The 25,738-nt window shown below is 40.8% G+C and overlaps 1 protein-coding gene across 3 annotated transcripts in view; it reads right to left on the reverse strand.

Moving 5' to 3' along the window:
• BCAT1 (branched chain amino acid transaminase 1) overlaps positions 1-17,929 on the reverse strand; it is a 106,369-nt gene extending 88,440 nt beyond the window's left edge. For all 3 annotated transcript variants that reach the window (XM_029205248.1, XM_029205246.1, XM_029205251.1), the window contains exon 1: positions 17,757-17,929. In XM_029205248.1, the coding sequence (XP_029061081.1) occupies positions 17,757-17,762 (6 nt within the window). In that variant the 5' untranslated portion in view covers positions 17,763-17,929. The remainder of the gene's footprint in view (positions 1-17,756) is intronic.
• Between the last annotated feature and the right edge of the window lie 7,809 nt (positions 17,930-25,738).

Raw genomic sequence — 25,738 nt, forward strand, 5'->3', positions numbered from 1 at the left:
ATATAAATTTTTCACTTGTCTGTAAAATGTGGGACAGAATAATTAAAAAACGCATACAACCTTTAAACCCCACTTCAACTCTGAGTTACAATCTTCATCCCCTTATTAAAAATTTTGCATAAAACAATAGTTATTTGGTTTGAGTTAAATTTCATCTCTTCAAGAAAGACAAATACTATATGATATCGCTTATATGTGGAATCTAAAAAATATAACAAACTAGTGAATATAAAATTAAAAAAGCAGACTCACAGATAAGAGAACAAACTAATGGTTACCAGTGGGTGGGTGGGCAATACAGGGATGGAGAGGGGGAGGTACAAACTATTGGGTGTAAGACAGGCTCAAGGATGTGTTGTGCAACACGGGGAATAGAACAAGTATTTTGTAATAACTTTAAATGGAAAGTACCTTTAAAGATTGTGTAAAAATAAAAAATTAAATTGAAAAAAATTTCACGAATTCCCTGGTTGTCCAGTGGTCAGGACTCTGTGCTCTCACTTCCAAGGGCCCGGGTTCAATCCCTGGTCGGGGAACTGAAATCCCACAAGTTGCGTGGTGTGGCCAAAAAAAAAAAAGAAAGAAAGAAAAAGAGAAGAAAAATTTCAGCTCTTTGGTGATGATGAAATGACCAAAAATCCAATTATGGGGGAAAAAAAGGAGAACTCAAGGTGATTTATATAGACAAGCTCTATGTAACAATACTGGGAAAACTGAGAATATTATTATTTATCCTTAAAATATTTGTCTGAGATTCCAGTTAAACGTGGTGTAATACAAGACCATTTCTCCACAATCCTTCCAGAAACTCACTGAAACAACAGTATTTTTTAAAGTGTAATCCATAGGAGAAAGAGAATGGGGACAATAATACCGAGTGACGTCAGCCGTTCTGGAAGGCAGAAAGCGGAAAGTGAGAAATCACCAACTCTGTAGCCTACAAGGAACTGAAACCACATTGCAAAGGAGACACTGAAGAAAATCTGATTTCCTTCACAGAAGCTCAGAAAGACTCAGAAGAGAGGCACCAGGGATTTTAAAGCTGAAGTAGGGAGTTTTGATGAAAATCTGCGTAACCATTACTGATGGCATTAACTTGGGGTGAGTACAATCAGCAAGAGTTTTATTTTTCTCTCGCCACCACCCTCAACCCCACTTTTTAAAAACTAGCTCCCCATGTGGAGACGACCAGGCTGATCCTGTTGTGTTCCCAGTCACTTTTAAGTATGAGTCCAATCTCGTTTTCAAGTATTTAAAAGACCCAGTGTGAACTGAAATGAAACTTTCACATCACATTGACAGCTGTTTCTCCCTGATCAACCCTCACCCCAAACCCAGCATGGAATGTGGCCTCCTATTTTTTCACGACTCTCCTTGTTCCATCTTCTCTCTACTCCCCAGCTGCAATTTCTGGATCCCCCAGGGTCATGTGCACCAGCAACAAGAGGAAACGGGAACTGACTTGTCTAGGACCATTGTATTCTGGCATTGCCCTCCCACCCCGTCCCATGGCAAATGGTCAAATGCTGGCTTTTTATAGCATCATAGGGCATCTATGGATGCTTCACACACCTGTCTTCTCTTACTGCCCCACCAAAGGAGACCTCTGCCCTGCAGTTCCCCTCTGCAGTAGTGCACACCCTGCCTCACCTCCGATGGGGCCCCTTCAGCTCTGATGCTGGCATTATTCCCCCTAAGCAGCCTCTGACAGCTGGCCTCTCCTTGCCCCAGAAAGCATCCTTCTTGGACAGGATCCTTTCTGGCTGATTCTGATATGGCTCCTTTCCTAAGAGTCCTCATAGCTCATGGCATCTTTGCCCCACAAAACTCTGGAATTGTCACCTGCATCCTCTGAAGACCTCTCTCTTGACTCTTCCATCACAGGCAGCACCAGCCAGCCTTGACTGACCCGGGGGAGAGTCAGACACTGGTATATACCCCGCCCCCAAAATGCCAGGGAACGCAAATAAAGTGCGCTCAAGAAATCTCCAGGCTCGGGCTTCCCTGGTGGCACAGTGGTTGGGAGTCCGCCTGCCGATGCAAGGGACACGGATTCGTGCCCCGGTCCGCGAAGATCCCACATGCCGCGGAGCGGCTGGGCCCGTGAGCCATGGCCACTGAGCCTACGCGTCCAGAGCCTGTGTTCTGCAACGGGAGAGGCCACAACAGTGAGAGGCCTACTTACCGCAAAAAACAAACAAACAAAAGAAATCTCCAGGCTCCACTCCAGACCCTTTCAGCAAAGGGCCCACTGATCTCCTCACATAGTTTTTGGTGAGGATCCTGTAGGAGAGATGGGAGTATCCCTCCTTCCCTCCTCCAGGGTAAAGGAGAGGAAATGCCAAGCACACCTTGCTTGGCCAACAATTTTTTTCCAAATAATGCTTTTCTTCCCTGCCTGCTCAATCTCCAGCCTTCTGTTACATATAAATTGGAGATAAATAATGAGTTAAAAGTTTATAGAACTAATTTTGCTGTCCTTTAGGAAGTTCTTTGGATACATCAAAAATGTCTGCTTGGAATGTATAGGTACTTGTCTCTCTGTGTTCCCTACAGTATCTGCTGGGGATTGGTTCCAGGACGCCCCCTCAGATACCAAAATCCGAGGATGCCCAAGTCCCTTATATAAAACCGCGTAGTAGAGTCGTGGATATGGAGGGTCGACTCTACTAGAGCCTCAGTGGAGACCATGGTCCCATTTAACATCCTGTCTTACCCATATAAGGTTCAAATACACCTACCTCTGGGGCTCCACACCCACCTAGCCCAGCCAGGTAACTACTTCTTCCTAATACCAGCAGGAAATGAGAGATCTATTCACTGGAGGAATGAGCCACAAGAGATCCAGGCTTAAGGGAATCTAAACACTTTCCAGGGAAAATAATGAAAAGCCACATGCTAAATGATGAAACCACTAGTTCCCTACAGTGGTCCACAAAACATAGGCAGAAAGTCCTATGCAGATTGGATGATTCTTCCTGAAAAAAACTATATAACACCCTGAGAAAAGACCTAGAATTAAGGATAGTTGGGAATCCTCCAATGAAATGGCCTAGTCACTTCCCCGTGGTCATAAAACTGTGAAACGGACCAGAGAAGGCACCAAGCATGTGCACTGAGCTTCCCAGAGGCTTCTTGCTGCCTCATTCTTAAATATAAATGGGTTGGCACAGGTCACCAGATATTTGAAGAAAGCCTCCTACGTGAAAGGTAATCCCCTCCTCCCAAAAAAACAGAAACAAATAAGAGGTATAGGGGAGGAGCAATACAGAGAGTAGGAAGAAAATGTTTTAATTATAATGAATTTCCTCAGAAATATAAAAAAGATATTTCATCCATGAAACAAGAACATGATGTTATTATTTAAATAATTAGGGAATTTTTAATGGTCTTAGAAATATGAAGACTAAAATTTTTAAATTCAAGGAAAAGGTTGGAAGATAACATTGATGAAATCTCCCCCCTTCCCAAATTGGACATTCGGGGAGAAATTTTTTTAATTAGAGGATCAGTCAAGGCAGTCTAACAATAAACAAATAGGAGATTAAGAAAAAGAAAAGAAGAAAGAGGAGGGGAAGAAATTATCAAAAGATATATGACCAGAAAATTTCCTAGGATGAAAGGACTCATGTCATCATAAAGTTTCCAAACACAAGCAATAAAGAGATTCTGAATGCTTCTGGAAAGAACAAAAATAGGTTACATGTAAAAAGGATCTGAAATAAGAGCGCCCTTTGACTTCTCATTAATGACACAGGAAACTAGAAAATAATATAGTAATTCCTTTAAAATTTGGATGCAAAATCATTTCTAACTCAGAAAGCTGTTCATAATCAAATATCAACTTAGTGTGATAGAACAAAAGCATTTTCAGGCATGCAAGGAATCAAAACATTTACCTCTTATATACTCTTTAATTGGAAGCTACCGAAGGATATGCTCCACATAAATGAGGAAGTAAACTAAGAAAGAGGAAGCCATGAGATTCAGAAATCTGGGGGCTTAACACAGAGGATACAGGATGCCAAGGAGAAGTCTTAGAAAGACAGCTGTGCAGCTGTCCTGGAGAGAAACCAGGACAGGTTGGAACAAGAACAAGAAGGGTGGCAGAAAAAAAATAGTCCAGGAAAAATAAAAAAGGACTGACAGATAAAAGGATACACTTGATCTATGCAAAATTATAGAGGCTATTTGAGAGTTGGGAATAATTTGTAATAAATACGTAGTAAAGTGAGCAAATGAAGAAAAGAATGCAATAATTAACTACAGGAAAAACAAAAGGTTGTGTAAGAAAAAAAATGTAACCATAATATACTATTTGACTCACCAGTGACTCACTAGTGACTTTTTAAAATGTAATTCCATCTGTTGCTCAAATGATCCACTGCACTTTGAATAAAATCCACACTCCTTACCATGGCTTAACGGAGTATTCATGATGTGGCCCTATCTTGAAACTTTTCTCCTCTCTCACTAAACTCCAGGAAGTTTAGTAAGCTAACTCTGCTGCTCACTATGCATGGGATGCTACCTCCAGATCACCCCATGGTTTTTCATGGTACTCAAGTCTTAGCACAAAATTCACCTTCTCTGGGAGGCTTTTCCTGACCAGCCAGTATAAATTGGTATTGGCTTCCCCTCAGCTCTATCACTATAACATCACTTCATTTTATTTCCTTGCTACTGCATCACTAATTGACATATTTTATTTGTTAGCATATGAGAGTAAATTAGAATAACTTTAGTTTATATTTACGTAGTACTTATTTCAAACCACTGATAGAAGGGCTCTACATTTGTTATTTTATTCAATCCTCACAGCATCCTGTGGGGTAGGTACTATTATTACCACCATTTTATAGATAAGAAAACACACCAGCAGTCTGGTCCCAGATTTTGCCCATAACCATCATGTTACGTGGCCTTTCCCTATGAGTGCCATGAGAGTGTTGACTCTGCCTAGTATTCATTCTCATAGCCTCAAGACCTTGAGCAGTGCCGGATGCTTACACAGTAAGTACTCTTCAAATGTTTGTTCAATGAGTGCATCATAGTAATCCGAAGTCATCATCTTGAGGGAAATGAGAAGAAGGGGGTGGATGTTCTTCCTTCTTTGCTATTAGTTATATCACCACATCTCAGTTTTGTTTACCTTTGGGCACCAGCTGCTCTGGTTCTTCTAGTTTTTGGATCTCTTAATCAAGAGATTTCTATCTTCCTTACAGGCTTTGGGTCCCTTGGTGGCTCCATCACATTACTATTATCTCTCCTTTTCTCTCTAATCCTGTTAACACTGTATTAACTTGTCTGCTACCCAAGGACTGAAGGACAAGATGGCCCCGCCCTCTGGTCTGTGCCCAGGGTGAAATGGATGTGATGGTGATTGTCTCTTGGACCAAGTGGATCCAGTGAGTTGCCTAAAGGGCATCTGGAAGACTCATTGATGGAGTGATGGAGGAAGAGCAGGAAGCTAGAGACCACTCCTCACTGGACCTTTAGTCCAGGGAGAAATCCAGAGTGCATTTCTGAAGAAAAAGATGATCTGGTCCCAAGGGACACTAAGACAAAACATTCCAGAGAGGGTTTAGACAGCCAGAGAGCTCACGTGGCCAGGACAGGGAGCGCTATGAGAGTGCAACATGTGTTTCCATTTATAGGCCCCAAAGACCCTAAACAAAGTCCCAATAAAACCAACTCATTCCTCTATCTTTTCCACACCACCACCACCCCACTAGTCCAAGCACCATCACCTCTTCTTTGCATGTCACCACAGTCTCCTAACTCAGCCTCAGCCAGAGCGTGCTTTCCTAATGGTGAATCTCCTCACGTGAGCATCTTTCATAATCCGAAGAGTCTGAGAATTTCCCAACCCATCAAGACCTGGTTGCTTCGGACTTAACAGTTCTCCCCTCAACATATCTCTTTCCTTTTGCATTTTACTATAATCAGAAAGAAGAAACCAGGCTGCAACTTCAACACTTTGGAAATCTCAGCTACATATCTCAGTTCGTCACTTACAAATTCTGCTTTTCACATAACTGTAATACACAAACCCACTAAGCTTTCTTCTACTATATAATAAGGATCCCCTTTCCTCTGGTTTCCGTAAATATATTCTCTAGTACTTTCAGAGCCCTCATCAGCGGTGCTTTTAACATCCATAGTTCTAACAATCGGTTCAAGACAATGTAGGCTTCTCCTTTTGTACTCCTCAAATTTCTTTCATCCTCTGCCCAATGCCCAATTCAAAGCCACTTCCACATTTTCAGGTATTTGTTACAGTAGCACCCCATTTCTAGGTGCCAAAATCTGTATTCATTTTCTATGGCTGCTGTAACCAATCACCATACATTTTGTGGCATTATCTTGCAGTTTTGGAGGTCAGAAGTCCCAAGGTGTCAACAGAGCTACATTCCTTCTGGAGGCTGTAGGGTGAGAATCTGTTTCCTTGCCTTTTCCAGCTTGTAGAAGCCACCTGCGTTCCTTGGCTTATGGTCCCTTCTCCATCTTCAAAGCAAGCAGCATAGCATCTTCAAATCTTACTCCCTCTCTCTATCCCCCCAACCTCTGCTTCCATTGTCACATCTCCTTCTCTTCCTGTGACCCTCCTGCCTTCCTTTTGTAGACCCCTGTAATTACACTGGCCCCAACCAGAAAATCAAGGATAATCTCCCCATCTCAAGAGCTATAACTTAATCATACCTGCAAAATCTCCTTTACCATAAAAGCTTCAGAGGATTGAGCCATAGACATAACTGGGGGTTCATTACTCAGCTTACCACACTCACCAACCACTTATGCTAAGCCAGGTATTGGATTACATGCATTTACACAGTGGAAAAAAACTGGATATGCTCCTTGCCCTCAAGAAATGTATGATCTAGTGGGAGAGTCAGCTATCAATCCCAAAACCGTACAGATAATCACACCAGTAAATAACTGTAAATTGTAATTAGTGCTCTAAAGGACTGGGAATCACTGGGGGGTTGTGAGGTTATCTCTGAGGTAGCGACATTCAGTCTGAGGCTGGCAGGGTGATAAGGAGCCAGCTGGAGACCTCCCTGGTGGTCCAGTGGGTAAGACTCCGCACTCCCAGTGCAGGGTGCCCGGGTTCGATCCCTGGTCAGGGAATTAGATTGTGCACGCATGCCGTGCACAATCTAATTCCCTGACCAGGGATCCCCATTTGCTCATTTTGTGAGCAAAGTGTGATTTGGTGAATTTAACTGACTGCAAGGTTGCCAGTGGTGTGAGTTCTAATAGTTCATTCCTCAAGGATGTTGGGTACTCAGGCCTCTGTATTTACCAGTGGTCTGGAAGGGAGGCCAGGCACGCTTTTCCTCATGGTCTTTTTTTTATTATTATTATTATTTTGGCGGTATGCGGGCCTCTCACTGCCGTGGCCTCTCCCGTTGCGGAGCCAGGCTCTGGATGCGCAGGCTCAGCGGCCACGGCTCACGGGACCAGCCGCTCCACGGCAATGTGGGATCTTCCTGGACCGGGGCACGAACCCGCGTCCCCTGCATCGGCAGGCGGACTCTCAACAACTGCGCCACCAGGGAAGCCCTCCTCATGGTCTTTTATGGTAAAGGAATGAGTGATTGAATCTAGGTCCAGAAGTCTGGGGGTGGGTGAATGTGGGCCACGTATGTGCCTAAAACACTCTTACTTCCTTGTTCACCTGAGCTTCTCTCATGCTTCTGCTCAAACATCACCTCCACTGATTTCAAGCCTTCCCTGATTTCTCTGACTTATCTTTTTCATGTACCATGGTACTTTGTGCAAACTTCTGCTGTAACCCACATTATACTTTATTGTGTTACTTTTTATATGTCTCTTTCTGAATAGAGCAATTTCTCAAGAGTATGAATAATGCTTGAATTATTTCCATTCGCCTATTACCTGGTATAAAGCCTGGTAGTCTTAGTAAGAGCTACATGTTTAATTAAATGAAACTCAAGTCAATCATTGTTTGCTAGTCATTATTATAAATGTTAGGTTTCAAGAAGAGTTTGTATACTTTTTTTTTTTTTTTGCCTTGTAAACAACAGAAATTTATTTCTTATAGACCTGGAGGCTGGGAAGTTCAAGACCAAGGCAGATTTGGTGTCTGGTGAGGGCCCACTTCCTGGCTCATAGAAGGCCATCTTCTCTTCTGTGTTTTCTTAATATAATAGTTACTGTAAAGTTTGTTGTACATATTATGTTTACCTGATTTCTCAACAGATAATTTAAAAAAATTTTTAATTATACATTGGAGTATAGTTGATTTACAATGTTGTTAGTTTCAGGTGTACAGCAAAGGATAATTTTTAGTTAGTTATAATTAAATATAATAGTTTGGAGATTTTGTCAAGACATATATCCTTGGTCTTAACTGATTGTGCTGAATTACCCAGAATTTCAGATTTCCTTGATAATGGCTCTAGAGTCAAATTAATTCCACTACAAGGGATTTCCATTGTTTTGTTTTAATTTCAATTTTGAATGTAATAAACTCACATGGTCAAAAAGCAAATGTACAAACGTATACAGTGAAAAGGCTCATGGAGATTTTCCTTTAATCTGTGTATAGAGAGCTCACTCATTCTTTCCTCCATTAGTTGTTTTTTATTTTTTAACCTCATTCTTTTTTTTTTTTGACTGCATTGGGTCTTCATTGCAGTGCGCGGGCTTCTCATTGTGGTGGCTTCTCTTGTTGCTGAGCATGGGTTCCACGTGCGTGGGCTTCAGTAGTTGCGGCATATGGGCTCAGCAGTTATGGCTCACGGGCTCTAGAGCACAGGCTCAGTAGTTGTGGTGCACGGGCTTAGTTGCTCTGTGACACGTAGGATCTTCCTGGACCAGGGCTTGAACCTGTGTCTCCTACATTGGCAGGCGGATTCTTAACCACTGTGCCACCAGGAAAGCCCCAAAAGACAACATTATGATGCTGGGAATGAGGGGTCATTTGCAACCACATTATCTTAACTACACAGTCTGAGATAGATTTAATAGTTCAACATCATTGTTAATACTTAGTTTAATTAAAAGTGCCTTGTATTTACGTGTACATGTGTGAAGTGACATACAAATGAGAGTATTGACTGCAGCATTGTTTGTAATAAGAAAAGATTGGAAGTCACCCACATATTCATCAGGTGTAAAAGAGAATGAGGTCCGGGCTTCCCTGGCACAGTGATTAAGAATCCGCCTGCCGATACAGGGGACACGGGTTCAAGCCTTGGTCTGGGAAGATCCCACATGCCGCAGAGCAACTAACCCTGTGGCCACAACTACTGAGCCTGCACTCTAGAGCCCTCGAGCCACAACTACTGAGCCCACGCACCGCAACTACTGAAGCCAATGTGCCTGGAGCCCATGCTCCGCAACAAGACAAGCCACCGCAATAAGAAGCCCGCGCACCGCAACAAAGAGTAGCCCCCCCTCACCACAGCTAGAGAAAGTCCGCGCACAGCAACAAAGACCCAACGCAGCCAAAAAAAAAAAAAAAAAGTTGTCTTTTAACATCAAATGGTAGACTGATGGACTACTGTGAATAAATGTTCTAAGAACATTGGTCAAGAGGAGGAAAGGTGCCGGTAGACCAGCAGACACAGTGTTAATGTAAGAGGCATGCATGAAATAATTAAAGGAGCACAAGACTTATTGACATCCTCTATCTACATATTCACTGAACTACTGACATTACTAATTAGAGCAAATAAAATACAGAACTAAAAGGAAAGGAAAATAATTATCAGGAAACTTTTAAATAGTGAATACAGTAAGTGGCAAAATTGTCCACAGAAGATTTGAGAAGTCTTGGTTCTTTAGGTTTTTAAGTGGAATAGAATTGAAAGCTAGAAAAATAAACTCAAAAGAACAATCCTTCTTTAGCAGAAGTAAACGCCTAAAATGACCTAATAGATTTTTTCTTTCAAAATTCTAATATTCAATGAACACTGCTTCTAAGTGCCTCTTTTGTTGGATTTGTCTGTGTATGTATTAATTAGTTTGCTTAAAAACTGCTTTGTTTGCAAACAACAACAAAATCCCCATGTTAAACAGTATTGGAATTTGTTAACACTCCTAGACACATGACTTTGTTCTATATTCTAAGTCAGTTCCTTGGGATGTGGCAGGGACGCTTTCTCTTTACATACTGCGTAAATCTGAAGACGGTAGCGATTTAGTGGACTGGCATTGTTGAGTTTGATCCTTATGATTTTCATGGGTCCAGTTCATATTGTTATGTAGCATCTTTTTGAATGAACTTTCCCAGAAATGTGTGCAATGAATGCTTACAATCTATGTACAGTTTCACCACCCCTAAAAAATCAATCAGGAAAAACTAGCTGTATAAATTGAATTTGGCAATAAGCATTAAAACATGTAAGTACTAACTGTTGTCTGGTTTTATAACCCTCTATCTTTTGGGAGTCAATTAAAACTTTGACTTCAAATAAATCCAGATGTGGAAAAAAATGTATCTGCTGCTTGAAAACAAAGAAGTATAAAACAGAATCAATTAATCTGGATCTAGGAAGTCTAGAAAGTGGTCATTGATTTACCTCAACCAATATCTGTAAGAGCCCCAATGATGGCACAAGGTTCACGGAAGACAGGAAATGTGAGTGCAGAAATTGCAAGATATGATCAATATCTTATTTCCTGACTTCAAAAGGTAACCCTACTCTTACCTTACCATCTTCCACCCATACTCATTCTACTGTAAAACAAGTCACTTTCTCAAAAAGTGCCTGGGGGCTGAGCCACATGGTGAGTGGCATGATGGAGGGCACAAATGGGGAGGAGGTATGAGGAAGAAGCAGTTAGAAATGAATATATGGAAATGCAAAAGCTCATTTTGAGGAATAGCAAATCCTCCATAATGATTGGAGGAGCACATCCACATAGAAGAGAGGATAGATTAGAAAAAGGCCTCATGCACTAAGTTCAGTTCAGTAGACAATGGTGAAGTCATAGAGGTATTTTGAGTGGGTGAATGACATAATCAAAATAATGCTTTAGGAAAATTAAGAAAAAATAATCTTGAGACCAGTTGAGAGACTTTTGAAATAATGCAAGCAAGAAGTAATGAGAGCATAAATCAGTACACCAGCAATGGAAAAGAGAGAACATACAGAAACAGATAAAACAGAGTCCTCAGGATATGGTATCTGATTGAATGTAGGGGATAAGAGAGTAAGAAAGAAGTGAAAGATGGTTGGACTTGGGCCGGATATCCACCCTTGCTGTAATTAGCTGTGGCTGAGGCAGTGGTCATCTGGTAGCAACATAGCCATGTAGACCTATTTGGGTAGGGAAGTTACCAATGAAATGGGAAGGGTAGGCACCCCAAACTACTAAACTCTGCTAAGAAATTGTGTACTAACCCTGTTTAATAAAAACAGCCATGCATACACTTCAAAATGAGATGAACAGATGCAACAGGAAGGCTTCCTGGAACCTCCCTTCTCTGACTAAAAGCAGAAACTTCTGAGAAAAGAGGACTGCCAAAAATCTCCTCTCCTGAAGAAGTTTTACAGCCATGAAGAAGACAGAAAGTCAGTACTGAGATGGACCTGCACAAATATTCCCCCACTAGTATCCCCCATATACTTACCTTCCCACAGTTTGCTGCCCTTGGAAACTTAAAACGTTTGCCTTTACAAATTTGTTTCTCTTTGTTAAGATGCTATATAAACCCAAGTTCTAACCACCCCTTGAGTTACTCATCACTGAGTTTCTCCTGTATGTATGCAAGCTGCAAGAGCTAATAAACTCTGGTTTTCTCTTGTTAATCTGTCTGTTGTCAGCCTAATTTGCATGATGCCAGGAAATGAACCTAAAAGGAAAGAGGAAAATTTTTTCTCCCTCCACTACACTATGTACTTTAAGAGATAAAAAGAAGAAACTGATAACTCATGTGTTGCTAAAAGGCAAAGAAAATAATTGCTTGCCTTTTGGACTAAAGGCAGGTATTTTCAATATTCAAAGGGCAGTGTGGCTCTCTTGCTTATATATTTACATATCTCAGCTGATTTCAGGTGCAAGAGCCAGTAGCACTCCACTGTTCTAAATAACTAGATCATTTCAGTATTTTCCACTAGTCTTTCATGCTGTATGGACTGCATTGCCTTGGTTTTAACAATAAATAATTTAGATATAAAATTTGGTGCCTATGTGTATTTGTGCATTTTGCTGAGGTGATTATCCATTCTTCTAAGATTTGCAAAGCGACATCAGACCCAAAAAGAGCTAGAACCACCGGTGAGGGAGACAGCACACTGGACTAGGAATCAAATATATCTAGTTTCTCGTAATGTTGGGCAGTTTGTGATCTTAAACAATTTAAGTGAGTTTTCTGATCTTCATTTTCCTTGCCTGTAAAATGGGAGTTAATAATAGTCGCCATGCTTTCCTCATATGACTGTTTTTTGGTTTTTTTTTTGCGGTACGCGGGCCTCTCACTGTTGTGGCCTCTCCCGTTGCAGAGCACAGGCTCTGGACGCGCAGGCTCAGCGGCCATGGCTCACGGGCCCAGCCGCTCCGCGGCACGTGGGATCCTCCCGGACCGGGGCACCAACCCGCGCCCCCTGCATCGGCAGGCAAGACTCTCAACCACTGTGCCACCAGGGAAGCCCCATATGACTGTTTTGAGGTTACAATTCAATGTTACATAACTTATATAGCATTTAAAAATATAAAGCATCTCACTTTTGTTAAGCAAAGAAGTCCTTCCCAAAACCTGGATGTGTTTCTACTATGAACACCAACACTAACCTTGCAAGTACAAACCATTCACTAACCTTGAAAACCATGGAATCCCTGAGCAATGCATTATTATGCTTTCTCAAGTGACCGTACAGCTCCATTTTAACTCTACCTTTTATCTTCAAAGTTCAAAGAAACATTTACTGTGACTTCAGATTCCTGCACTAATATCTAGTACTAAAATCAAAACAATATAACTTTGAATCTGAATCAGCTAAAATGAAATGAAACGTACTAGGCAAAATTGCCCTTTAATAGTGATGGAATGTTAACAACTGCTGAGTGATCATCGTGTGCAAATCCACCCTTGGCCTTAGGCCGGAAATCCATTGAGGTCTTTGCTGGTCACGTAAGAGACATTTGTAGCTTGTTTGGTTTAGAACATCCCAACAGGTGCCCCTTCTGTCTAGATTTATAAGGAGTCAAGTAGAATTTGAACTCTAATTATGTCCTAGGATTCTTAACCATCTCCAGTCAAAATAGGAAAAACATTTCTCAGACTAGGGGATAGACTGTACATGCAATTGATCAAATATTCAGATCTACATATCAAAATTTTAAAAAACTAATGAATTGGTTCTTTTTAGATGAAATATAAGACTATTAATGGAACTAGGTGAATTTTACAAATTTTTCAATCACGAGGAATCACATGTTTTTCAGTATGACTTTTCCTGATTATTGCTTGTTGTGATGTATTCCTCTATTTTTTTTTTTTTTCACTTGTCTTCCTTTTTCCTCTCTTCTTGATCTTTTCCCTAAATTTCTGGAGCATGATTATCTCTTTTTTTAAGATTTTCTTTCTCCCATTAATCACTGAACATGAGAGAAATATTTTGCAAAATGGCTTTTCCCACAAAAGGGGCATGGCCTATATGACAATAGGCAAATATTTATATGCTATACTGTATTAATAAGGTGATCCAGTTTCTAAGTTATTTTAAGGATGTAAGACTCAATTTCTAGGGTACTATTATTCATCTTGTAGATTTGAGAAGACTGATTAGAAGCACTGGCACATCATGAACCCTTGTGTGATAGAAAAGACTGATTCTGCGGTGGCTTCATGTTTACAACCGACGTTGCGAATCATAGACTAGATCTTCTGATAAAATTGTGTGCAAATATTTACAAAGTTATGTTTAGGAATCAGAGCATCCCAAATGCTTCATTTGGAAACATTTTAAACATGTGAGTTGCACCCAAGTTTGACGTACATGGATTCCAATTTCAGTAGCCTTAGTTGAATGGCCACTGACATGTATTACCAAATGGGCTACAGAGACTCGGTAAAGCCCATCAGTAGGAATGTTTACCATATGTCACTTTAAATGTTTAGAGCATTTGGACAGCTGTTAAGGGGATAAAGTTACAACACAAAGGCTGCCCACATTTACAACTGTAAAGTGAGCAGACCAGCCACCGTATCCTCCTGTGCTCAGAAAGAATGATGTACCATATAGGAAGTGGAGGCTGCCTGGGATAATGATGTCTAGCATGAGAGGTACCAGATTCTCAGTCTAATGGGGTAACTGAATCCCCTCGGGCATAATAAGGCTGAACATTCCACTGGGTTTCCGTAGTGTGACATCTGTTAGTTAGAGGAATTACAGTTGCCAAACCTAAAATAAGAGAGAAAACTCTTCATTTTCATCTTTCTACACCCATTGAGGAGAGGCCATTCAGAGAAGCAAACAACCTGAAACCCCCAAAGATATAACTAACCCGAACACTCACAGCGCCCACAGTTTAGAAACAACTCTTCATTTATGCACAGAAAAAGTTTACTCATAAGCCTAGACCTCTCAGGTTATACTATCCAGCTGTGCACTTCTTTAAAAAATTACAGAAACTTCAATTTAATAGAGTCAGGAGCCCAGAAGAGGGAATTCTCCGGGCCCACAATGACAGCAGAGCCCAACGAGAAGAAGGAAGACTCCAGCAGCAACTCGGTCAGCGAAGAGCCATGGACTCTGTTTACTAGAGCCGTTCCAATGTCCTCCCCTCTATAAAGACTTCTTTCCTTGCTGTGCAGAGACTTGCTTGTGGCTGGCCTTGGTCGCGAACCCCGAATTGCAATTCTCTGCTGATCCCAAACAAACCCATCTTTGCTGGAGAAATATTTGCCACAGTCTATTTGTTTTAGGTCAACCCTTCCCTGGTCTATCTCTTAATATTAGAAATAATGAACTGAAGGGGAGCAGAATGGATCACCCCTAAAATATGCCTCTTTGGCAGAAGGATTATTTTGAACTGATTATCTCTGAAAGGCTGCAGACACAAAAGAATATTTGAAAACAGAGTAGAAGTTGCATTTACAAGGGAGATCCCCATTTGTAAGGGTGTCTCGCTCTCTGTACCGAGAAGGTACCGACTTAAATCTGTAATTTTCTGTGCATTGTCTGGTAACCTCCCATAGCTGGTTCGCTCCACTGCTCCAGCATCTTTCTTTGGTCTTTAGCTGAAGATGATATTTAAGGCGATAGCTTTTGGGCCATTGCAGGGAGTGACTCAGTTTTCCTGGGTATCTTTCATGCATACAGGAGGTATACATGTTATTAAACTTCTGGGGTTGTTTTCCTGTTAATCTGTGTTTTATTACAGGGCTATCTTAGTCAAGAATCTAGAAGGGTAGAGGGAAAATTATTTTTCCTCCCCTAGAGAACTAAAAGTCCTGACCTGATGTAAGGGATAACATCTAAAATTATGAAAATAGTTGGGAGATACACAACTACTGAAGGAAACCATAACTTGATTTTAATTCTTAGCATAAACCTCTGTAATAATCAGAGGACTGTTCTCAACTTTCTTTCACAAGGTTTTAAGCCCATTTCAAATGATTAGACCTTCTCAGGTTCAATGAGCTGACAGGCAAGAGAAATTCTTACATACAAATGGAAAATTTTCTTAACTCATCTTCCTTTTTCTCTGTAGTTCTAAAATTAAATGAAGTTATTTATTATGGAAGCTCACTAAATGAAATATTGGCCAAAAATAAACTCTCATTTTTTGTTCTCCCTTTTTCTTTTTTTCTTTCTCACCATTGCAGGTTCTACCAATGCCCTTTTGTTAGGCCTGCTTAACTAGCTATGCATCTCTGAGCCTGGCCTGAGGGGCCACATCCTGTGTCTGGAATGTGAATCCCCTCTCCCTGCCCCACGCCCTGTTGGGCCCCCTGCACGCACACACACACAAACAGCCCTCTCCCTTCATTTAACCATGCATCCCTGCCAATGACTTCTTATCTCTGTTCTTTCAGATATGTGTCTCTTGTAAATCTCCACCTTAATTCAGTAAGTTATAGTATGTAATTACCATTTTTATACACATCCTATTCAATGTATACGCTATTTTGCTCACTCGGTTGCCCATTCTGTATGTGTCCATCTTAAAATAATAGCTCCCAGGCAAGACCATGTCTGGAAAATTTGCTGAGGACACAGCCTATCATGGTGTCTTGTGCAAATAACTTTTTTTTTTTTTAAATGATGACCTAAGTATGAGCAATACTTAGGTAAAAGATTAGTAGAAAGGTTTTTTGAAATAATAAAAACACACTTAAAGGAACCTTAAATACTCCTTAGATCATGCCTAAAATACATAAGCATTTCTTTCTTAATCTTAGTAAGATATCAGAAAACAGAAATGAGACTACTTGAAGATATCTTCAGTTCCTGTGTTATAAAAAGTACCTCGTAAAAGGGAAGGGGGTTTCGGACTCATGTTAAAGCACCCATGAACTTACAGATAATCAACTACATACAGATAATCAACCACAGTTCCACATGGTACAGGGGAAAGTTGGAAAAGCAAGACTGTTTATTCTCATAATTTTCTCCTTTTACTCACTAATTCAATACTCAATCAAAGTGTATTTTTCAGCTGAAAGTAGACAGGCATGAGCAAGTCAGAAATAGAATGTCTTAACTCTAGAAGAGGAAGGCTGCTGAATTTTTCGCCGCGGCGCATTTACATATCTCTTCTTAATACAGAACTATGTTTCCACTCGTTTCCTGCCTAATCATAGTGGAAATTTTTGTTTGGTGAAAAGGCACCACTGACATATTATTTCTCGTAATTGAAACTGTAGACTGGAATGGGTTGTGGATAAGCCCAGTTGAAAACCATACTTATCTCCCTCCTTGGAAACTCTGAAACTCAGCTTTTTTTTCTCCTCAAAGTTCAGACTGCATATAGGAATCTCCTACTTCCAAGATGTTAGAAGGCAGGACTACTTGCCCATCCTTCACTTTCCTTTAAAAAAGCTGCCCTTCAGTTTTTCATATCATTGCAGTTTTCCAGCGTGTAGGACCAGGAAAACAGAACCCTTAAATCTGTTCATTTCTACACATAAACCTTCCCAAGGAATAGGCAGCTGGGCTAATTATCCTTGATTAGCATAAGAATAAAAGACCCTAGGGTGTTCTTGAATAAAAGGATGCCCTTAGGCTTCTTTGATTTGTAACTCTTAGAAGCTTGACTATTCACAAGAAACAAAGTAAGACAAGCCTTCTGTTTTAATAGCGGTGAGACAGCCCCCCTTACCTAGTTCTGCACCTCCCTCTTTTATAACGTAACACCGAGCAGAAACCCCGTTTACAGCCCGTGACATCCCCCAGACCTCTCCTCCGAAATTCCCCACCTCCTGTGCATCTTAGAAAATTGAGAAGAGCTTCCTCTTCCTTTCCGCGATTCAAAACAGGCAGGGGAAGGAGCTGCGAGCAGCCTTTTATCTCGGTTCACGAATGCAGTTGTGAAAGAGCTTGAGGAGGGCGGTACATCCTGTGAGCGGGGGTTAAGCAGAAGTCTGAAGAGAAGAAGAATGTAAGGTCCTGTCCGACGATGACTGATAAGGGAAAAATTGCAAACGTTTGCGTGGCAAGAAACCGTGTGGTCCTTCCTCCGTCCCCTTTCTGCCAACTGTGCGTTTGAGGAATCGCAGGCTCAATCCACACACACATTTTTGTAAAAATACAGTCAGAATCATAAGAAGTTACCTTCATTGTTCGGTCGGCCGTGAGAGCAGCTCGAGGAGAGCGGAGGCAAAGGCGCTGCGTCCCAGGCGTTCCGGGCAGCGCGAGTCTGGGGAAGTGGCTGGAGTGGCGGCGGGCACACGTGGCGGGCGCCTCGCAGACTGGCCCTGGCAGCGGCGATCGCTGGCCCTCCTGCAGATTGCATCAGCAGGAAGAGTCTTGAGGCTGTGTTTCCCCCAGACGGGCCCCAGTGGGTAGAGCCTCTTGCGCACGAAAATTCTGACCCGGCGCCCAGTCCAGACCCTTACCCACCGCTCACTCCTGGGGGTGGAGGATGCCAGCTTTTCAAACGCGTAACCCCTGAATTAGTGCCTGGGCGTGCGTATATCATTGATGTGGGGATGTCAAAGAAAAGGAGAAAAACAGGTCACAGATCATGATTGTCATTCCCTCCTTAGCTGGCTGCCTGCCCACCTCACTTTCCACTCCCCAGAGTAACTTTCCTGCATGCCCCCATCAACACAAATGTGTGTGTGTATGCTTAACTAAATTTGGTTAGGTGAATGAATGATAGAGTCTTTCATTTGATAAATTTATTGAGTTTTTTGTTGTTGTTTTTTTTTTTTGGTGTCTCTGCAGCGTTTGTGGGATCTTAGTTCCCGGACCAGGGATTGAACCCGAACCCTGGGTGATGAAAGGGCGGAGCCTTAACCACTGAACCGCCAGGGAATTCCCTGAACTCTTATAAAGTGCCAGGTACTGGGCAAAATTCTAGGGGTAGAGTGGTTAAAAAAAAAAAAAAAGTGATACACATGGAGCTTATATTTTATTTTTTGTGGTACGTGGGCCTCTCACTGTTGTGGCCTCTCCCGTTGCAGAGCACAGGCTCTGGACGCGCAGGCTCAGTGGCCATGGCTCACAGGCCCAGCCGCTCCGCGGCATGTGGGATCCTCCCGGACCCGTGTCCCCTGCATTGGCAGGCAGACTCTCAACCACTGCGCCACCAGGGAAGCCCATGGAGCTTATATTTTAGAGTGGGAAACAGAAAATGAACATGAATGAGGTAGCAAAATGTCCATCAACTGATGAATGGATAAATAAAATGCGGTATATTCACACAAAAGAATATTATTTGGTAATAAAAAGAAATGAACTACTGATATATGCTATAAAATGAAGTAACCTTGCAAACATTACACAAAGTGAGCAAAGCCAGTCACAAATGATCACAAATCGTAATTCCATTTATCTGAAATACCCAGAATAGGAAGATCCATAGGGACAGAAAATAGATGGTTGTTGCCAATCTAGGGAGAGGGGGGAGTAGAGAGTCGCTGCTAATGTGTACAGGGTTTTTTGGGGGGATGATTAAAATGTTCTAAAATGCAATTGTGGTGATGGTCACACAACTCTGTGAATACAATAAAATAGAATTATACTCTTTAAACAGGTCAATTGTATGAAGTGAATTATATCTCAATAATAAAGGTGTTATTTTTTAAAAATCAGGTGGCAAGTAGAAAATTTTATGGGGATAAATAAACCATGGTAAAGGGATAGAGACTGATGGGGTGATAGACCTAAATGAATTAATGAGTAAATTCTGAACCATGCCTGGCAATGACTTCTAGATCCAATGACTTTCCTATGTAAGCAACAAAGGCAGAGAGAAGGTGGTATAAAGGCAAAGAGCTTGAAGGGAAGCTAGAAGTAAAGCGAAAGAGGAATTGTGGGAATTAACATCTACAGAAGAATACGAGAACAATCTCTCTATGGCTCTGTCTGTTCTCCTATTTCTCTCTGATGTTGAGAGGAGTGTCCCACAGAGGTCCCTCATTGCAATATGCAAACATTCCACAAACTTCCCTCCTGGACACCAAAAATGCTGTTTCCCAAATGAAGAGTGTCATCGTCAGCCAAGATTGTTATGCTGTCAGTGGCGCTACACTTCAGGAAAGTCAAAGTTAAAAGGTATTAAAGGAAGTGGCATTCTTCAAACTTGATGTATTCCATATCTTTATCCATGGGCAGTGGGCTTTTTGTTTGTTTTGTGTGTATGTGTTTGTGTGTTTTTCTGAACTCGAAGAAGAGACAGAATTTCTAACAGCTCCCAGAGACACTAACTTTGAGATTGATTTCAAAGCCCCAGACAGCCCAGCTCCATTTTGTCATCACTGTCATTAAAAAGTCTGTTACTGGGCTTCCCTGGTGGCGCAGTGGTTGAGAGTCCGCCTGCCGATTCAGGGGACATGGGTTCGTGCCCCGGTCCGGGAAGATCCCACATGCCGCGTAGCGGCTGGGCCCGTGAGCCATGGCCGCTGAGCCTGCGCGTCCGGAGCCTGTGCTCCGCAACGGGAGAGGCCACAACAGTGAGAGGCCCGCGTACCGAAAAAAAAGAACAACAACAACAAAAAAAACGATCGTCTAAGTTTTCTCCTACATTATCTTCTAGGAGCTTTTGTAGTTTTGTGTTTTACATTCAAGTCTATGATCCATTTTGAGTTAATTTTTGTGAGAGGCATAATATCTGTGTCTAGATTCATTTTTTTTTTTTGCATGTGTATGTCCAGTTGTTCCAGCATCATTTGTTGAAGAGACTATCTTTGCTCCATTGTATTGCCTTTGCTCCTTTATCAAAGATCAGCTGACTATATTTATGGGGGTCTATTTCTGGGTTCTCTATTCTGCTCCACTGGTCTATTCTTTTACCAATATCATACTCTCTAGACTCTTGTAGCTTTACAGTAAGTCTTCAAGCCTGGTAGTATTAGTCCTCCAACTTTATTCTTCTTCAATATTGAGTTGGCTATTCTGGGTCTTTTGCCTCTTCATATAATCTTTTTTTTTTTTTTTTTTCTGATTTTTTGAACTTTTTTTTTTTAAACGTCTTTATTGGGGTATAATTGCTTTACTCTCCATATAATCTTTATAATCAGATTGTCAATACCCGTAAAATAACTTGCTGCAATTTTGATTAGGATTGCATTGAATCTATAGATCAGGTTGGGAAGTACTGATATCTTGACAGTGTTGAATCTTTTGATCCACGAACATAGAATATCTCCCCATTTATTTTATTACTATATTTTTCATTAAATTTATTTATTTATTTTGGCTGTGTTGGGTCTTCATTGCTGCATGTGGGCTTTCTCTAGTTGCATCGAGCGGGGGCTACCCTTTGTTGCGGTGCACGGGCTTCTCACTGCGGTGGCTTCTCTTGTTGCAGAGTGCGGGCTCTAAGCACACGGGCTTCAGTAGTTGCGGCACGTGGGCTCAGTAGTTGTGGCTCACGGGCTTAATTGCTCTGTGGCATGTGGGATCTTCCCGGACCAGGGCTCGAACCCGTGTCCCCTGCATTTGCAGGTGAATTCTTAACCACTGCACCACCAGGGAAGTCCTCCCCATTTATTTAGTTTGATTTTATGCATCAGAGTTTTATGTCTTTCTTATATAGATTTTGTATATATCTTGTTAGATTTATACCAAAGTACTTCATTTTGGGGGGGTGCTAATATAAATACTATTATATTTTAAATTTCAAATTCCATTAGTTTATTGTTTGTATATAAGAACGCAATTGACTTTTTTATGTTAATCTTATGTCCTGAAACCTTGCTAGAATGACTTATTAGTTCCAGGAATTTTTTTTTTTTTAGTGGATTCTTTCAGATTTTGTACATAGATGATCGTGTCATCTGCAAATGAAGACAGTTTCATGTCTTCCTTCCCTATCTGTATGCCTTCTGTTTCCTTTTCTTGACTCATTGCATTATCAAGGGCTTCCAATAAAATGTTGAAAAGGAGTGGTGAGAGGGGATCCTTGCTTTGTATCTGATCTTGGTGGGAAATCTTTGTCAACGAAAATTAAATTAGCCGTCAAGTTAAGAAGAAAAAAAGGGAATTTTATTCGAGCCAAACTGAGGATTATAACCCGGGAAGCAGATTCTCAAAGCTCTGAGAACTGTTATGACTGTTAGAAGTCGAAGGCATTAATCATATACATTTTTGAGACAAAGGATCATACATCAAAATGACATACTGGTAGTTTACCAAGGATACATAGTCCAGATAAGCACGTACAAAGCAAGCAACAAGTCACCATGACCTCCTACAGAGCTGGGAAAGAACACTATTCTTTTAAGAAGTTACTTAGCTAGGGTAAGAAGAAAGAAAAAAAAAATTGATCTTTATGGTTGAGCGGTCCCTCCCAACTTTGAGGAGCTCTGGTTAATGTGTAATGCAGTTGCACCCTGCACATTCGGGAGGGAAGACGCCGAAACAAACACAGAGAGAGAATTTTATGTTTAATTTTTTTCTTGTTCTGCCTTAAAACACAAATTTTATTTCATCAGCTTCACGTTTCTCACCACTAAGTACAATGTTATCTTGAGATATTTTGTGGATAGTCTCTATCAAGTTGAGAAAGTTCGCCTCTCTTCCTAGTTTACTGAGAGTTTTTATCATGAACGGGTATTGAATTTTGTCAAATACGTTTTCTGCATCTATTGATATGATCATGTGGTTTTTCTTTTTTAGTTTGTTGATGTAATGGATCACATTAATTGATTTTCAAATGTTGCACCAGTCTGGCATATCTGGAACAAATACCACTTGGCTGTGGTATACATTTCTTTTTATACTTTCTTGGATGTGATTTGCTAACATTTTGTTGAGGGTTTTTGCATCTATTTCATGAGAGATATTGGCCTGAAATTTTCTTTTCTTGTAATGTCTTTGTCTGGTTTTGGTATTAGGGTAATACTGGCCTCATAGAATGAGTTAGGAAGTATTCTCTCTGTTTGTATCCTCTGAAAGAGCTTGTAGAGAGTTGGAATAATTTTTTTCCTTAAATGTTTGGTAGAATTAACCAAGGAATCCATCTGGGCATGTTGCTTTCTATTTTGGAAGGTTATTTATTATTTATTCTGTTTCTTTAATAGATATAGGCCTGTTCATATTGTTATTTTTTCTAGTGTGAGTTTTGGCAGATTGAATCTTTCAAGGAATTGGTCCATACTCTTTTTAGAGACATTATAATTTAATGTATTAATGATTTACAATCTAATTTATTAATATTTCACCTTCTGTTCTCAGTGACAGACACACAGGCCTCAGAGAATTTATACCTTCTGTTCTCAGTCACAGGTCAAAAGTCAATACAGAAACACAAAAACTCTCTGGTCATATCTCAAAGAGCTATTCTCCTTCCCAGTGGGCACAAAATATTTTCTGAATTGACTTGTGCTCACGAATAGACAAATACAGAAACAAAAAATGACTAATAGACCATATTCGTTGTCTGTCACGTTTCACCCCGTGGAAGACTGATCCTCATCATTCTCAGAGAGATCACCAAGGGGGCAGATGCTGGAATCAGATCCTCAGTTATTCCAATTATTGCTGCCACCAATGAGGAGATTTCCACCATGTGCGTCACATGGAAGTGACGCCTAAAAGTCCATTACCCACGACTTCCTGGACCATACTGTAGAAAAAATGTGGTCCAACCACTATTTCCTAAGGACTCAGGAATATACAGGGTGCTCTCTCAATTATAAAACAAAGACCCAACTAGTGGTCCAGGACCAGCTGTGTGTTGCGGCAGCTCCACTGGCTCACAAGAGCCATTCCTAGCTTTGCAGCCAGGGACTCCATATTGGTAGCTCATCATTGGCTATATTGGAAGTATTTATACCACAGAAGTCAGTAGATGCTGAAAATAAGCCCCTGTGCCACTTCAAAGAACCAGTTGTTAAACATTTACCACTCTTTTTTTTTTTTTTTGCGGTGCGCGGGCCTCTCACTGCTGCCGCCTCTCCCGTTGCGGGGCACAGGCTCCGGACGCGCAGGCTCAGCGGCCATGGCTCAAGGGCCCAGCCGCTCCACGGCATGTGGGATCTTCCCGGACCGGGCCACGAACCCGTGTCCCCTGCATCGGCAGGCGGACTCTCAGCCACTGCGCCACCAGGGAAGCCCCGTACCACTCTTTTTTATCCACTGGTTTCTGGACCTAGTAATGAAAAGACAAATGGCCCAAATCACAAGTTAAACAGAATGTGGATAGATTAGTAGATTTGGCCAAGAAAAGAAATAAAAACAAATACACAGAATTAAAAGAAAAGGAAACTGAGGGAGAGAGTCAGCAGAGGGAAAATTCTATTGACCCATGACCGGGCTTAAGCAGCCCATGAGGTGTATCTCTAAGGCAGGTTAATTGATCCTGGCAGATCAGTCCACTTGGACATCTCAGTAAGACCTCCCAAACTTCCAAAGAATAAACTGCAAAAGCTAGTAACACGACTCCGTACAAATATAGAATGAACATGTGTCAAAAATTTATTTCATTCGTTAATGAGGGAGACAACATGAGAATAAAACTGATTCCAGAAATTATAGGAGAGACAGAAGTATTTGTAGTCAGCGAAAGAGGGAATGCAGAAACAAGATGGCAAAGTTATTTTGCATAATTATTTAAACAAAAGTTTAAATTGACGTATTTCTCAAATAGAAAGACCATTTTGACTTGGGGCCTTTGCAGATCCTTGTTATTATTCAAGAAGGAGTGTGACAGAGATTGTGTGACACTTGATTTAACGGCTAATGAATGTATTGCACTAGGACCACGAGGATGGAAGAGACTAATTGCCTTCCAAGAGTTTATCAGGTAGTGGAGACAGGTACTGCAGAGATCTCTCTAATAGATGATAGATTTTATAACCTGCCTAATAAAGAAACAAAGTGTTCTGGAAGGTTAGAAAATAGAGCTAGTAGTTCTTTTAGTATAGGACAGTTCACAGTAGACAGACAATATTTTACTTGTTGAAAAAATATTTGAATAACTTAATTCTGGCTGACATTCACTGAGTATTGTCTTTGTGGCAGGTACCACTTTAAGCACTTTATATGTTTGAAGTTGTGGAATGTTTACAAAACCTCTTCATATTGGTAGTATTATCATTGCTGTTTTCCTGATGGTGCTGCTGAAGCACAGAGAGGTTAAGCAACTTGCCCGAGGTCACACAGCTAGTAAGTAGCATAGCTGGGATTTGAAACTGGGCAATCTCCTCCAATCAGGACTTTTAACCACCATGCTCTGCTGCCAAGGAAGGAAGGGAGTTACAGAAGGAAGTGGAATCAGGGAACTCTGCATGAAAGAGGTGGCCTTTAAACTAAGTCTTTCTGTAAGAACAAAATCCTGTGTAAGAGAGTAATACTTTTTTTCAAAAATGGCAGGAATATGTCTGCAACATCCGATGTCCCATATCATTAGTGTTTTTCACTAGTGTCACAACTCCCACTGAGAGGGTTTATGGGAAATTTGGAAAGTCAGTGAAGAGCAAAGAAACAGATTACAGCAATTCACCATCACAGGTCTAGATGGTAATCTCCTGGAAGTCAGTCCTAAGGTTCTGTTCATTTTTTTCTCTAATATCTTGATTTTACTTAAGTTCTATTCATTTTTGTACTCTCAGTTCCAGGAGATAAGAAAAAATTTTGTATTATGTACACATCTGTGTCACAAAGTAAGTAACCAGAATTTTCTGATATCAGGCAAATTTTCTGTCTTTTTTTTTCTGTTTAATTTTTTTAAATTGAAGTATATTTGATTTACAATGTTGTGTTAGTTTCAGGTGTACAGCAAAGTGATTCAGTTATATATATATATATATATATATATATATATATCTCCATTTTTTCAGCTTCTTTTCCCTTAAAGGTTATTACAGAGTATTGAGTATAATTCCTTGTGCTATACAGCAGGTCCTTTTTGGTTACCTATTTGATATATAATAGTGTGAATATGTTAATCCCAAACTCCCAATTTATCCCTCCCCCCACCCCTCCTTTGGTAACCGTAAGTTTATTTCTTATGTCTGTGGATCTATTTCTGTTTTGTGTATAAATTCATTTGTATCTTTTTTTTTTTAGATTCTACATGTAAGTGTTATATGATATTTGCCTTTCTCTATTTGGCTTACTTCACTTACTATGTTCATCTCTAGGTG

The sequence above is a fragment of the Monodon monoceros genome, unplaced genomic scaffold (assembly GCF_005190385.1).
Source record: "Monodon monoceros isolate NGI ecotype Baffin Bay Population unplaced genomic scaffold, NGI_Narwhal_1 Super_Scaffold_6, whole genome shotgun sequence".
NCBI classification, from domain to species: domain Eukaryota; kingdom Metazoa; phylum Chordata; class Mammalia; order Artiodactyla; family Monodontidae; genus Monodon; species Monodon monoceros.